Source organism: Prionailurus viverrinus, chromosome E3 (assembly GCF_022837055.1).
Source record: "Prionailurus viverrinus isolate Anna chromosome E3, UM_Priviv_1.0, whole genome shotgun sequence".
NCBI classification, from domain to species: Eukaryota; Metazoa; Chordata; class Mammalia; order Carnivora; family Felidae; genus Prionailurus; species Prionailurus viverrinus.
In genome coordinates this window covers 7,744,143-7,760,103 of record NC_062576.1, presented here as the reverse complement: position 1 = coordinate 7,760,103, position 15,961 = coordinate 7,744,143, and the positions used below count along the sequence as shown (strand labels likewise).

The following is a 15,961-nucleotide window of genomic DNA, read 5'->3' as shown; positions in this document are numbered from 1 at the left end:
CCAGCTGAGTGGGAGGAAAAGTGGAGGGCAAGAGAGTTGAAGATGTCTGCTCTAGAATCTAAGGAGTCAAACCTGAGTAAGAACAGAGTGAAGAAAGGAGGTTGCCACTAGATTGGCAGGAAGTTAGAGGCCAGTAGATTGGTGACCTGGGTAAAGTGAAAGTTGCTATAAGGGTCTTTGAGCAAGTGAGATGGGAGACCATGCATTTTCATCAGAGAGGAATGTTTGGATCAGTGCTTCAGGGGAGTGTATGGTTCCTAAGGATGAGTGGATGGGGCATGCAGGAGGGGGAGTGCACCACTGAAGTGGAGTGCGTTACTGAGGTCCATAGAGGAAAAGGTCAAGGAACTCAGAGAATGGGGTGCTTTTTGAGTTACTCCTATGAAAACAGTGGCTGTCTGGAATGAGGGCAGGAGGTGAAAGGAGGAGGAGAAGGCTGAACCAGATGCCAGCATCTTTCCAAGGGAGATGAGAGGGTGGCATAGTCCCATGGCATAGATCTCAAGGGAGGGAGGGTTTTTATGGGAAGGATAGTAAAGGTCTGGAAGTGGTGATGAGGAGTAAGGATGATGTTGACCCCACTCTCTGGCCTGGGGTGTGTGAGAGGGAACAGACTCCACTTAGAGAGCTGTGGGTGGGGTGGAGTTGGGCAGGGGCATTGTCATTGGTGCATCACCAGGTTTCAAAAAGGAGGTGGATGTTCAGAAAAGTTGAAGATATGTGGACTTTTTGTTGCTCTTGTCTAGAATTCCAAAGAACATAGTGGAAAGGTTTGGGATGGAGAGAGGGGAGGCTGTGAGGAAAATTGGGTCAACTTAGAAGATGTTGGTGGGGATAATGGTTTGGAAGGTAATAGATAAAAGGAATGCTAGGCCTTTGATCAAGGCCTGAAGTAAATAGTTGATTGAGTTGATAGACTTATCTCTGTCTTTTGGAGGAGGGTAATCTCAGGACTGTTGGTTCCAAAGACTGCTACCAATCACTGCAGTGACTTGGTGACAGGTAAATCAGTTGAGATTCAGATAGTTACTCTGGATGTTGTACACGAAAGATGCTGGTTAGCCCTTCAAAAGAACTTTCCAGTAGTGACAGGCCAGTGGAGAACGAGGCACGAGCCAGAAAGATGCCAGCCAACCTTTTCAAGAACTGTTAATACATTGGGGTGCCAGGGTGGCACAGTTAAGTATCCAATTCTTGGTTTCGGCTCAGGTCATGATCTCATGGTTTGTGGGTTTGAGCCTTGCATCGGACTCTATGCTGGCAGCACAGAGTCTGCTTAGAATTCTCTGTCTCCCTCTCTCTCTGCCCCTCCCCTGCTCACTCTCTCTCAATAAAAAAACAAACAAACAAGAAAACAAACAAACATTAAAAAAAAGAACTGTCAATATGGGAAACACTTGCTTTTTTCCTGGGGGAAGGAGAGATGATAGTATGGTATAGGAGAAAGATTGAGATGTGAGACCTGGGATCCAAGTTCAGCTCTGCCACTGAGTTAGATTGATCTTCAGCAAGTCAATTATCTTCTCTGAGCTTAGTTTTCCCACTTATAAATCTAGGATTAGACTATTTGACCCCTAAGGCTCTATGATTTTAATGAAGGTATATTGATTTCAGTTGGACTGAAGAAGGAAGAGCATATTTTTGTCTCACTTTTTTTTTTCTGTTGCAGGTCAGTGTCTCGTCTGGGTCCAGTGTTCCTCCCCAAACTGTGAGAAGTGGAGGCGGCTTTGTGGGAACATTGACCCCTCAGTGCTTCCAGATAATTGGTCCTGTGATCAGAATACAGGTAGAATGGACTGGAGAGTTTTTTGTTTGTTTGTTTTTATTGTTCTTTCCTTTCTTTCTCTGTATGTATCCCTTAGATTAAATATGTCATAGATGTAGTTATAATCCCAGGGGTCCTTGTAGTGTTTGGGAGAGAGGAAGGGATCTTCCTTGTCATATCAAGATGAATATGACATAATAGGCTAGAAGAAGACACCCTGAAGAGTTATATTGTGGGAAGGGCCTGGAATCTAAACGTACATTCTAAGTGGATTCCATCTTCTTCAGCATTAGTCTGACCCTGCTGGTCCTGATTAGGTTATTGGTGTTGGGTTGGTGGATAAGAAGGGATATGGGATCCATGGGGAAAAGTGGGTGAGAGAGACAGCCAGTGGTTTAGAATTCTAAAATGTTTGAAACCACTTGGAAGAGTATGATGATCTAACCCAGCCCAGTTATTTTAAGGATGAGGTAACAGAGTCTCAGAGAAATTGCTGTCATGATGTTATGTAGATGGAAGCAGGGTCAAATAATGTGGGTCAGGCAGAAGTTTGGAATCTCTTTCTGTAACGTACATGGAGGCAGCACTCTTATTCTAGCTGTAGCTGCATTTCCTCCATGGGTCTTTTTCTTTGTCCATACCTGTCTCCCAGTGCCCTTTTGGTCCCACCTGGTGCATACTCTTGTCCTCTCTCCTGCCCTTGTCTAGATTTTTACCTGATGAGGTTCTTTCCTTCCCTTCATTCCTTCTCTTTTTTGGCAGACTTGAAGTATAATCGCTGTGACATCCCTGAGGAGTCCTGGATAGGGCATGAGAGTGATGTGGCCTATGCCTCCTACATTCCAGGATCTATCATCTGGGCCAAGCAATATGGTTATCCTTGGTAGGGCACCATGGCATAGAACATCCTTCATGAACTTGGGAGTGGTAGATTCAAGCAAAGAGGGAAAGAAATAGAAAGCATTTATAATGGACATGGTACCTGCCTTAGAAAGAACATGGGATGAGGGAAAAGATAAAGTACCAAGCTGGGAGGCTTTGAAAGAATGTGTTTTCTAGAGGTTTCACAGTGGAGGTGGTATCTCCCTGGAAAAAAGCATCTGACAATTCTACTCTGGGTGGGCAAGAAAAAGGAAGGTGGCTTTATGGCATTTTTAAAACATTGAGATATGAGAGATATATAAAGTGGAGAGGACAAAGAAGGGTGGGATAGTTTCTTCTTTGGAGATGTCCTAGTCAGAAGATTTTTTCTCAGGGTTGATGGAAAGCCTAGGTTAAGAGAGGGCGCCTGGGTGGCTCAGTTGGTCAAGCATTTGACTCTTGATCTCAGGGTCTTGAGTTCATACCCCACATTGGGGTCCATGCTAAGCATGGAGCCTACTGGAAAAAATATATATATACTCTTACTTGGAAGATTCTGAGCTTCTTTGTATACTGATAGAAGTCACTTTAGTCATTTGGTAGTGACTACTGGGGGAGATCACCAAGGGTGGAGGTCTATTTTTAAGATCCTTTGTTTGCAAAACATATTGCTCTTTTATGTACATGTGTATTGGTGAATTTGTGTTCTATTCCTCTAAACCATGTAAACCCTTCCTCTTCTGTTCCCTATACCCATCTGTCTTCTCCAGGTGGCCAGGCATGGTAGAATCTGATCCTGACCTGGGGGAATATTTTCTTTTTGCTTCTCATCTTGATTCCCTGCCGGTGAGTTTTCCTGGCTTAGGGTATGTAGGTGCTTGGGCCAAAATAATGAACAAATCCATCCTAATAGATGTGCAGAGTTAGAAACATAGACATAGCCAGAAGACATGAGTAGAAACCGACACTTAGCTAGAGTGATAAACACAGAAACAAGTACCCACATATAGAATACAAACTTGTATCTAATTAAATATTTAGTCATTACCAGGACATTTATGATTGTGATAAATATGCTTTGGTTGGGATTCTTGATGTCAGGATGGAAGAACAGCAGTCTGAGGTGGGTGGGTCAGGTATATGGCATCAGATGAAGCCCAACACCTCTTTCCTTGTGAATCCTCAGTTCTTCCTCCACCTTTTCGGGTTGGAGGGCCAAAGCAAAGAGAAGGACTAGGGGCCATATGAGAACCATTTTTCTATTTCAGTCTAAGTACCATGTGACATTTTTTGGAGAGACAGTTTCTCGTGCTTGGATCCCAGTTAACATGCTGAAGAACTTCCAGGAGCTGTCCCTGGAGCTAGCTGGAGTGGTAAGCAGCCCTTGGGGGTCAGTTGTGATACAGGTAACTTGAAAACTAAATCGGCCCTTTATTAAACCTGATTTTGTTCCAGGAGAAGCTGTGTTGGGAGAAAGTCCCATGTCTGACCAAGTGTGCAAGGGTGAGGTTATTCATGAGGGACTCTTCTTTCTATCAGGTTTGCAGCAGGATAATGATTTTTCATAGTCTCCTTCCTTGACTGCAGGCGGGGGGCCTTCCTGAAGACTGTGGTTTTCTACAGTTTAGCCAAGGCAGGTGTGGCAGAAATGAGGACAGGTTAACTCAGATTTCTCAGTCTTGGTACTATTGACATTTTGGGACAGATAATTCTTTGTTGTGGAAGTCTGTCCTATGTATTTTAGGATGTTTAACAGCATCTCTGGTCTTTACTGGTGTCTAGCCAAGGGGTGCTACTGCCCTTGGACTCAGTCGTGACAACCAAAAACATTGTCTCTAGACATTGCTAAGTATCTTCTGGGAGGCAAAACCTCTCCTGGTTGAGAAACTAAAAATATTAACTAAAAATATTTCTTCCCTGTAATCACTTTGGATTCAGTCAGCCTTAAAAATGAGCAGAGGGTTGCCTGGGTGTCTCAGTCAGTTGAGCATCTGACTCTTGATTTTGGCTCAGGTCATGATCTCATGGTTCATGGGTTTGAGCCTCCACTTGGGCTCTGTGCTGTGAGCATGGAGCCTGTTTGGGATTTTCTCTCTCCCTCTCTTTCTGCCCCTCCTCTGTGCTCTCTCTCTCTCAATAAATAAACTTAAAAAAAAAAAAAAAAGAAAAAGAAATGAGAAGAGGCCTACCAGCTCTGGGGCTTTTGAAAATCAGGCAGTGAGTATTAAATCAAGCAGCTGGATCTGAAGAAACATGTGAGAAGCTCAAAAGTAGAATTACCTGAGTTCCTTTAATCTTGCCTTTTCACATTTCCATGAGATTTACTTTGGAGAGGCCACCAAAATGTTGGTTGACAATATTGGTAGGAATTGGTGAAAAGTGTGTTGGGTGATAAAGGGAGATTATGTCTCTAAGCTCAAAAGATTAAGAATAGGAGTGTCATGTCAATATCAGAAGCCAGAAAAGATCATGTCTGGTGAGTAGCAGTCTTTTGGAATTATTTCTCTACTATTTATCATTGACTCTAATCTTCTTCTATTTCAGAAAAGGTGCAGGAACAAGGATTGCAGTCAGAAACTGGGAGTGGCCCTGACGATGGCTCAGGAGGCAGAACAGATCAGTATTCAGGTGGGAGAGTGTTCAGACTACATACCTGCTCCTCTTTGGGACCTGGGACACAAAGCAAACCATATACTGTCTACTAAAGAAAAGTGGCTTGTCCTTCCCCATCATCCAGTCTTAGTCTTAGAACTAGTCTTTTCTTTCCAGGACAGATTACTTTAGCTCCTTAAATCATTTATTCTTTTTCCTACCCTTGGGCAAATGGGATCTTCTCTCATCCTACATAGAGACAGTTTGTAGTAGGGGGCATCCTACCTCCGTATTTAACTTTAGATCTCAGATGTATGAGTCTTAACCTCTCTTTTATGCAGTGTTTACCCTCAAATTCTGCCTTTGGGTGTGCAGTGGAGAATGACAATTATAAGTAAACTGGAAAAAGAGATTATTATAAGAATATATTGCAGCATATAATTATATAACATAATGTAAATATATAATATAAAAATAATGTTATAATGTATTATAGTTAATCTTCGTAAAAATTTAGATAAACAGAATATGAAATTTTAAGTGAAAATGGTATGGAATATGAATATAAAGTATGTAACTAAAGTCTTTTTTTTTTAGCGTTTATTTATTTATTTTGAGAGAGAGAGAGAGCTCAAGCAGGAGAGGGGCAGAGATAGAGGAAAAGAGAAAGAATTCTAAGCAGGCTCCGTGCTGTGTGCTGTCAGCACAGAGCCGGACATGGGGCTCAAGCCCACAAACTGTGAGATCTTGCCAAAGTCAAGAGTCAGATGCTTAACCAACCGAGTCACCCAGGCACCCCCATAACTAAAGTCTTGAAGACAGAGGGGAAAAGTCATCCTTGGGAGAATAGTGGATGATGCTTTTGTTTCTTGGTTCCCTCAGGAACGGGTTAACTTATTTGGTTTCTGGAGCCGATACAATGGATCTGACAATAGTCGGGAAGGAAAAGGTAGGATCAGTAAGAGGATAAGGATTAGTGAAGGACGTGGGGAGAGGATGTAGAGAGGGAGATGGTCCTTCATGAGGGCAGAACTGAAACTTCATTTTATATCCAATACCATCCATCTAGTTCTGGATTCTAATAGGAGGCTCTCCATGAATGCCATTGACCCAAGTATCTGGGAGGGAGGGATGGATGGATAAATGGATGGGTGAAGAGAAGAATGGAGAGAAAAAGAGGATGGGGAGGGAGGGCACATGTTAAAGAGTGGTGGGGGTTTGGAAAAGGTGGGAACCATGATAACCTAGGGCCGTGTTTTGTGGAAGAAATGCCACTGGGACATGAGAGGCAGAGTTAGAAGACTGCTTCTCTGGGATCAGCTCAATTAACTCATCATCTAATTTATTGGATAAATTCTTTAGCCTTTCTTTCCTATTCCTGTTCTAGACATAACGCTTACTGGGGCTAACAGCCCAGATTCCCGCTTGGAGAAAGAAGGGGAAGAGGCCGTGTTGGAGGAGGTGGAGGAGGAGGAAGAAGAGGAAAAAGTAAGAGTGATCTTGGGGATTCCTTTTAGGAGATTCCTGTAGGACGTCTGGTTAGCATGAATTTATATTTACTATGGAACCATCCTATTCCTGCCTCAGGGTGGACCTGACTAGCTGGTCTTATCTTCTAGGGGTCTTCAGGGAAGGAGACCCTCTTTTTTCCTCAGTTATTCTCTCTAATGTCTCACATTTCTAGGAATTTATTTCTTGATTTTCATCCCAGTTCCTAATGTAGTTTTTGGTTCTTACTAGAGCAATTTCAGAGAATGGCAGGGTGCCTCTGTTTACACTCTCTTCTTCCTTGTGTACACACTTAAGATATTCATTCACTTGTTTCCTTTGGGTATTTTCAAGCATATGAAATATAGATTTTTAAAAAATATTTAAAGACTTTTTAAAGAGTGGTTTTAGGTTCACAGTAAAATTGAGAGGAAAGTACAGAGTTTCCATACCCTGTCTCCATACATACATAGCCTTTCCCATTATCAACACCCACCAGAGTCATGCATTTGTTTCCAATTGATGAACTGACATTGGCACATTGTAATCAACCAAAGTCCATAGTTTACATTAGGGTTTACTCTGGTGTTGTTACAGTCTGAGTTTGGACAAATATATAATGATACATATACATCATTATAGTATCATACAGAGTATTTTCACTGCTCTAAAAATCCTGTGTGCTCTACTTATTCATCCCTCACCCCGCAACCCCTGACAACCACTGGTCTTTTTATTGTCTCCATAGTTTTGCCCACTCCAGAACATCATATAGTTGGAATTATGTAGTATGTACCCTTTTCAGACTGGCTTCTGAGAAATATGCATTTAAGTTTCCTTCATGTATTTCATGGCTTGATAGCTAGTTGTGTGTGTGTGTGTATATACATAATATATATACCTATTTACATATACATATTATATATATATATATATATTTTTTTTTTTTGCTGAATTTTTCCATTTTCTAGATGTATCACATTTATTTATCCATTCACTTACTGAAGGATATCTTGGTTGCTTCCAAATTTGGACAATTATGAATAAAGCTGCTATGAACAGCTGCTTACAGGTTTTTGTGAGAACAAGTTTTCAACTCCTTTGAGTAAATAGCAAGGAGCTTGATTACTGGATTGTATGGTAAGAATATGTTTACTTTTGTAAGAAAACACCAAACTGTCTTCCAAAGTGGCTATACCATTTTGCATTCCCACCAGCATTGAATGAGATTTCCTGTTGTTCCACATCCTTGCTAGTATTTGGTATTGTCAGTGTTCCACATTTTAGCCATTCTAATAGGTGTGTACTGGTGTTCATTGTTGTTTTAATTTACGTTTCCCTGATGACATATGATCTGCAGCATCTTTTCATATTCTTACTAGCCATCTGTATATTTTTTTTGGTGAGTTGTCCATTAAAGTGTTTGGTCCATTTTTTAAATTGGGTTGTTTATTTATTTATTTATTTATTTTTAGTTTTAGGAGTTCTTTGTATATTTTAGATAACAGTCCTTTATCAGGTGTATCTTCTACCAACCAGCCGATTAATTATTTATTTTATGGATCATGCCTTTAGTGTTATATATAAAAAGTCATTGTCGGGGCGCCTGGGTGGCGCAGTCGGTTAAGCGTCCGACTTCAGCCAGGTCACGATCTCGCGGTCCGGGAGTTCGAGCCCCGCGTCGGGCTCTGGGCTGATGGCTCAGAGCCTGGAGCCTGTTTCCGATTCTGTGTCTCCCTCTCTCTCTGCCCCTCCCCCATTCATGCTCTGTCTCTCTCTGTCCCCCAAAAAATAAATAAACGTTGAAAAAAAAATTAAAAAAAAAAAAGTCATTGTCAGGGTGCCTGGGTGGCTTGGTTGATTGAGCGTCTGACTTTGGCTCAGGTCATAATCTCACGGTTTGTGGGTTTGAGCCCATGTTGAGCTTTGTGCTGATAGCACGGAGCCTGCTTCAGATTCTCTGTCTCCCTCTTTTTCTGCCCCTTGCATGTTGTCTCTCTTAAAAATGAATAAAAGTTAAAAAAAAAAAAGTCATTGTCATACCCAAGGTCATCTAGATTTTCTATGTTATCTTCTAGGAGTTTTATAGTTTTACATTTTACATTTAGATCTATACTACATTTTGAGTTAATTTTTGTGAAAGGTGTAAGGTTTATATCTAGATTCACTTTTTTGTGTGTGGATGTCTAGTTGTTCCACCATATTTGTTGAAAAGACTCATTGCCTTTGCTCTTTTGTCAAAGATCAGCTGACTGTTTTTTTAATTTATTTTTATTTTTTTATTTTTTAATGTTTATTTATTCTTTGAGAGAGAGAGAGAGAGAGAGAGAGAGAGAGAGAGACAGAGCAAGCAGCGGAGGGGCGGAGAGAGAGGGAGACACAGAATCTGAAGCAGGCTCCAGGCTCTAAGCTGTCAGCACAGAGCCTGACACAGGGCTGAAACTTACAGACCATGAGATCATGACCTGAGCCGAAGTCGGTCACTCAACCAACTGAGCCACCCAGGCGCCCAAGCTGACTGTTTTTATGTGGGTTTATTTTTGGGGCTCTCTATTCTGTCCCATTGACCTATTTGTTCTTTTGCCAATTCCACAGTCCTGATTACTATAGCTTTATAGTAAGTCTTGAAGTTGCCTAGGGTCAGTCCTCCAGCTTTGTTGGCTATTCTGGGTCTTTTGCCTTTCTACATAACTGTAGAATCGGTTTGTTGATGTCTACAAAATAGCTTGCTTGGATTTTGTTTGGAATTGCATTGATCCTATTAGATTAAGCTGGGAAAAACGAACACTAAACAATATTGAGTCTTCCTATCCACAGATGTGGAATATTTCTGTTTATTTAGTTCTTTGATTTTATTCATCAGAGTTTTGTAGTTTTACTCGTATAGATCTTGTACATATTTTGTTGAATTTATATGTAAGTATTTAATTTTTTCGGTGCTAATAAAAATGGTATTGTGTTTTTAAATATCAAATTCCACGTGTCCATTGTTGGTATATAAGAAAGTGATTAACTTTTGTATATTAACCTGTATCCTGCAACCTTGCTATAAACACTTAATAGCTGTGGAGTTTCTGTCAATTCTCTTGGATTTTCTGTATTGACAATTATGTTATCGGCAAACAAAGACAGTTTTACAGTTGACCCTTGAATAGCACAGGTTTGAACTATGGAGGTCCACTTATGTGTGGATTTTTTTCAGTAAATACACTGGAGTACTGTAAATGTATTTTCTCTTCCTTATGGTTTTAATATTTTCTTTTTTTTACCTTTACTCTAAGAATACAGTATATAATATATATAATGGACAAAATACATGTGAATTATCTGTTATTGGTAAGGCTTCTAGTCAAAAGTAGGCTACTAGTGCTTAAGTTTTGGGGGAGTCCAAAGTTATACACAGATTTTCCACTGTGCAAAGGGTCAGCACTCCTAACCCCTGCATTGTTTAAGGATCAACTGTATTTATTCCTTCCCAGTATCTATACCTTTTATTTCTTTTTGTCTTACTGCTTTAGGTAGAACTTCCAATATGATGTTGAAAAGGTGTGATGAGAAGGGACATCCTTGCCTTCTTCCTGATCTTTGTGGGAAAGTTTCTAGTTTCTCAGCATTAAGTATAATGTTAGTTGTAGGTTTTTGGTAGATGTTCTTTATCAATTTGAGGAAGTTACTCTCTTTTCCTAGTTTACTGAGAGTTTTTACCATGCATGGGTGTTGGATTTTGTCAAATGCTTTTTCTGTATCTATTGATATGATTATGTGATTTTTCTTTTTTAGCCTGTTGATATGATGGATTACATTAATTGATTTTCAAATGTTAAACCAGTCTTTCATACCTTGAATAAATTCCACTTGTTCATGGTGTATAATTGTTTATACATTGTTGGATTCAATTTACTAATATTTTTGGCCATCACTATGGAGTATTTTTGCATCTCTTTTCATAAGAGATATTGCTCTGTAGTTTTTTTTTCTCATAATGTCTTTGTTTTGATGTTCAGGTAATGGTGGCCTCATAGAATGAGTTAGGAAGTATTCTCTCTGCTCCTTTTCTCTGAAAGAGATTATAGAGAATTTGCAGAATTTCTTCCCTAAATGTTTGGTAGAATTTACCAGTGAACCCATGGGCATGGTGCTTTCTGTCTTAGAAGGATAACTACTAATTACTGATTCAATTTTGTTAATAGATACAGACCCTATTCAGATTGTTTCTTCTTGTGTGAGTTTAGGCAGATTGTCTTTTAAGGAATTGGTCCATTTCTTCTTGGTTATCAAATTTGTTTGAAAACAATTATTCAGTAGCGCCTGGGTAGCTTAGTTGGTTAAGTGTCCAACTTGGCTCAGGTCATGATCTCGTGGTTCATGAGTTTGAGCCCTGCATTGGGCTCTGTGCTGACAGCTCAGGCCCTGAAGCCTGCTACACATTCTCTGTCTCTCTTCCCCTCCCCTGCTTGTGCTCTGTCTCTGTCTCTGTCTCTCTCTCTCAAAAATAAATAAACATTAAAAGAATTTTTTAATAAAAAAGAAAAGAATTATTCATAGTATTCCTTTATTATCCTTTTAATGTCCTTGGACTCTGTGGTGATGACTTCCTTTTTATTTTCTGATTTTAGTCATTTGTTTCCTCTCTTTTTCTTAGTTAGCTTGGCTGGAGGCTTACCAATTTTATTGATCTTTTCAGAGAACCAGGTTTTTGTTTCATTCATTTTCTCTACTAATTTCCTGTTATTAATTTCATCAATTTCTACTCCAGTTATTATTTATTTTCTTTTGCTCACTTTGGATTTAACTTGTTCTTCTTTTTCTAGTTTCTGAAGGTTAAAACTTAGACTGTTGATTTTAGATCTTCTTTTCTTTTTAAAAAAAAATTTTTTTTTCAACGTTTATTTATTTTTGGGACAGAGAGAGACAGAGCATGAACGGGGGAGGGGCAGAGAGAGAGGGAGACACAGAATCAGAAACAGGCTCCAGGCTCCGAGCCATCAGCCCAGAGCCTGACGCGGGGCTCGAACTCACGGACCGCGAGATCATGACCGGGCCGAAGTCGGACGCTTAACCGACTGCGCCACCCAGGCGCCCCTCTTTCTTCTTTTCTAATAAATGTGTTCAGTGCTAAATTTCCTTCTCAGTACTGCTTTCTGTGTATCCCACAAATTTTGATAAATTGTGTTTTCCTTTTCATTTAGTTCATATTTTAAATTTCACTTAGTTCAATATTTTAAAATCTCTCTTGAGATTTCTTCTTTGATCCATGTGTTATATAGAAGTATGCTATTTAATCTCCATGTATTTGGAAATTTTTTGGTTATCTTTCTGTTATTGATTTCTAGTTTAAGTCCGTTATGGTCCAGGAACAGACATTGAATGATTTCTATTCTTTTAAATATATTAAGTTTTGTTTTATGGCTCAGAATGTGGTCAATCTTGGCGAATGCTACATGTGAACTTGAGAAGAATATGTATTCTGCTGTTGTTAAAGTACTTGGAGAATTGACCTCTTTATCATTATGTAATGCCCTTTTTATCCCTGATAACTCTCCTTGTCTTGAAGTCTGCTCTGTTTGAAATTAGCATAGCTACTCCTGCTTTCTTTTGATTAGTGCTAGCATGGTGTATTTTTCTGTTTACTTTTATAATCTCTCTCTCTCTCTCTCTCTCTCTCTCTCTCTATATATATATATATATATATATATATATATAGCTTTATGTTTAAAATTTTTTTAATGTTTTATTTATTTTTGAGACAGAGAGACACAGAGCATGAGCAGGGGAGAGGCAGAGAGAGAGCGAGACACAGAATCCAAAGCAGGCTTCAGGCTCTGAGCTGTCAGCACAGAGCTCGACGCGGGGCTTGAACCCACAAACTGCGAGATCATGACCTGAGACAAAGTCGGACGCTTAACCAGCTGAGCCACCTAGGCGCCCCTATAGCTTTATGTTTAAAGTAGACTTCCTGTAGACAACATATGGCTGGGTCTTGTTTTTTAATCCTGATAATCTGTGTCTTTTAATTGGTGCTTTTAGATTATTGACATTCACAGTAATTAGTAATATAGTTGGATTAATATCTATAATATTCGTTACTGTTTTCTATTTGTTGCCCTTGTTCTTTCTTCCTATTTTTGTCTTCCACTCTTTTTCTGCCCTAAGTGGTTTTAATCGAGCACCTTATATAATTCCATTTTCTCCCCTTCCTTAGCATATCAGGTGAGGTGTTCTTTTCCTTTGGCTTCTTTCAGGGCTTTTTCTTTTTTTTCTTTTTCTTTTTTTAAGTTATTAAATTCCAGTTAGTTAACATACAGTGTAATATTAGTTTCAGGTACACATTATTATACTCAGCACTTCTGTACATCACTTGGTGCTCATCACAACAGGTGCACCTTAATCCTCAAGGCTTTTTCTTTTTTTTTTTTTCAACATTTATTTATTTTTGGGACAGAGAGAGACAGAGCATGAACGGGGGAGGGGCAGAGAGAGAGGGAGACACAGAATCGGAAACAGGCTCCAGGCTCTGAGCCATCAGCCCAGAGCCTGACGCGGGGCTCGAACTCACGGACCGCGAGATTGTGACCTGGCTGAAGTCGGACGCTTAACCGACTGCGCCACCCAGGCGCCCCAAGGCTTTTTCTTTATCTCTGATTTTCTGTAGTTTGAAAATAATATGCTTAGGTATAGTTGTTGGGCATTTATCCTTCTTGGTGTTCTCTGAGCTTCCTGAATCTGTGGTTTGGTGTCTGATGTTAATTTGAGAAACTTCTCAGTCATTATTGTTTTCAATATTTCTTGGGTTTCTTGCTTTTTTTATTATTATTATTTTTTTACATTTATTTATTTTTGAGAAACAGAGTGAGACAAAGCACGAGTGGGGGAGGGGCAGGGAGAGAAGGAGACACAGAATCCGAAGCAGGCTCCATGCTCTGAGCAAGCAGTCAGCACAGAGCCTGATGCGGGGCTCGAACCCACAAATTGTGAGATCAGGACCGAGCCAAAGTCGGAGGCTCAACCGACTGAGCCACCCAGGTGCCCCGGGTTTCTTTCTTTTTTTTCTTCTCTGGTATTCCCACTGTGCATATATTATGCATTTTATAGTTGTCTCACAATTCTTGGATATGCTGTTCTTTTTTTTTTTTTTTTATTCTTTGTTCCCTTTGCTTTTCAGCTTTGAAGGTTTCTGTTGAGATATCCTCAAGTGCAGAGATTCTTTCCTTGTCTGTGTTCCATCTACTAATAAGCCCATCAAAGGCATTTTTTTTCATTTCTATTACAGCATTTTTTAAAGTTTATTTATTTATTTTGAGAGAGAGAGAGAACAAGCGAACGAGCAGGGGAGGGGCATAGAGGGGGTGGGAAGAGAGAATCCCAAACAGGCTCTGTGCTGTCAACACAGAGCCCGACATGGGGCTTAATTCCATGAACCATGAGATCATTACATGAGCCAAAAACAAGAGTTGGACACTTAACTGACTGAGCCACCCATGTGCCCCTAATTTACCAGGCCATGCTAATGGCCTAGCTTTATTTCCTTCTCTTGTACATAAAGCCTTGTACTGACTAATATCAAATAGAATGGGAAGAATGAACATTAAAAAAAAATTCTTTTAAAGTTTATTTTTGAGGGACAGAGCACAAGCAGGGGAGGGGCAGAGAGAGAGAGGGAGACACAGAATCTGAAGCAGGCTTGAGGCTCTGGGCTGTCACACAGAGCCCAACTCGGGGGTCAAACTCACAAACCATGAGAACATGACCTGAACTGAAGTTGGATGCTTAACTGACTGAGCCACCCAGGCACCCTGGGAAAGATGAACATTTTTATCTTTGTTGTCATTGATTTAAACAGTATCAGGCTCACAGAATCCAATTTGATTTCCCTTACCCCACCCATCATTTCTGTAGCACCCCACTCTATTAAAAGCACAATTATGTGACTTAATTTATATTTTCTTATTTTTCTCTCCCATTTTCAGGACTCAACTTTGCCCAGTCCCAAGCCAGCCAAAATTCAGACAAAAAACCCCAAGGCAAGAGGTAAGCAAGCCAGCTGGGAACAGGTATGTGCTACCATTAAGGCAGGGCAGAAATAGACAATGGGAAGGGTCTGCAGGTCACAGGATCTTACTGCCTGTCTCAGCTTTAAAATCTGCAAAAATGGTCAAGGCTCCTACTGTGTCATCAGAGAAGCTGTCCTCTGCCAAGCCAGTACATCTCCTCGCTTCTGTGCACTGATTATAAAATACTAGATTAAAGGTGGAATGAATGTCTTAAATTCTTAGCCAAGAAGGATGGCTTCCTGGAGAAGGCAGTCTATGAGGAAAAATATAAAGAGAATAAGATCCAGAACAAACAAACAAACAACAACAAGAGAGACAGACAGAGAGACGGGGAGAGAGAGAGAGAGAGAGAGAGAGAGAGAGAGAGAGAGAAATATTTGGGGAAAAGGAAGGAACCAAAAAAAGTCACTAGATTGAGAATGAGCAGAGGATGTGGGGCACAGACTAACTGTGGGAAGTCTATGGACCCTTGCCGAGCTGTCATTTAGAGAGAAATAAACAAATGTCCTTCATGGTTGTTGGTGGGGGTGATGCAGGCATAGCAGATGGACGAGATGGGATCCTGCAAAGAAAGACAACGAAGAGATCTCTGGGAAATGAATCTGCAGCAACGCCTGTACGCATAATGGGAAGGAAAGAAGGACACAGGAATTCAGAGCCTGACCAGCCAGGTAAGGCTCAAGTCCTGGGAAAAACTATGGGAAATGAGGTTCAAGTCTGTGTCTCCCTTCCCTGGATCGTTTCTTAACTTTATAGCTTTTTGTTACTTTTAAAAAGAACAAGAATTAAGCATCTCAGATGGTAGAGTGCAGTACACACTGTAGAAACATAATGGTTATTCGTTTGATTTGATCCAAGCACAGGAGAATGGTGAGGAGGGGGGAACAGACATTTATCGAGTATTGCTGTGGGCTGGCTAGATAGACATTTGCTGGCTCCCTTGAATCTTTCAATATCTCTGTGACTGGACATTTGCCATTTTAGAGATAAGGGGATTGAGGCCCAAAGGGTTTATAATTTGCTGAAGACCCATGACAGGCATATGCCTAGCATATGGCTAGAATCCAGGTCTTTCTGACTTCAAAGCCCATTTTATTTCTATTGAGAAAGATCATATTTCCTAGAGATATTTTTGTAAATAGGAATGTAGGGGTTTGACTTGTAAAAAGCCAGGACAGATGGCCTAATAGGGCTCTCAGTTTTA

General features: G+C 40.3%; 1 protein-coding gene across 8 annotated transcripts in view; it reads left to right on the top strand.

Annotated features, from left to right (window-relative positions):
- ZCWPW1 (zinc finger CW-type and PWWP domain containing 1) overlaps nucleotides 1-15,961 on the top strand; it is a 34,244-nt gene that overhangs the window by 17,795 nt on the left and 488 nt on the right. For 7 of the 8 annotated variants that reach the window (XM_047837606.1, XM_047837607.1, XM_047837604.1 and 4 more), the window contains 9 exons: nucleotides 1,670-1,786; nucleotides 2,528-2,648; nucleotides 3,397-3,472; nucleotides 3,895-3,999; nucleotides 5,171-5,254; nucleotides 6,101-6,167; nucleotides 6,606-6,706; nucleotides 14,674-14,734; nucleotides 15,279-15,428. In XM_047837606.1, coding sequence (XP_047693562.1) covers nucleotides 1,670-1,786; nucleotides 2,528-2,648; nucleotides 3,397-3,472; nucleotides 3,895-3,999; nucleotides 5,171-5,254; nucleotides 6,101-6,167; nucleotides 6,606-6,706; nucleotides 14,674-14,734; nucleotides 15,279-15,428 — 882 coding nt within the window. The remainder of the gene's footprint in view (nucleotides 1-1,669; nucleotides 1,787-2,527; nucleotides 2,649-3,396; nucleotides 3,473-3,894; nucleotides 4,000-5,170; nucleotides 5,255-6,100; nucleotides 6,168-6,605; nucleotides 6,707-14,673; nucleotides 14,735-15,278; nucleotides 15,429-15,961) is intronic. The other variant, XM_047837605.1, reaches the window with a different exon arrangement.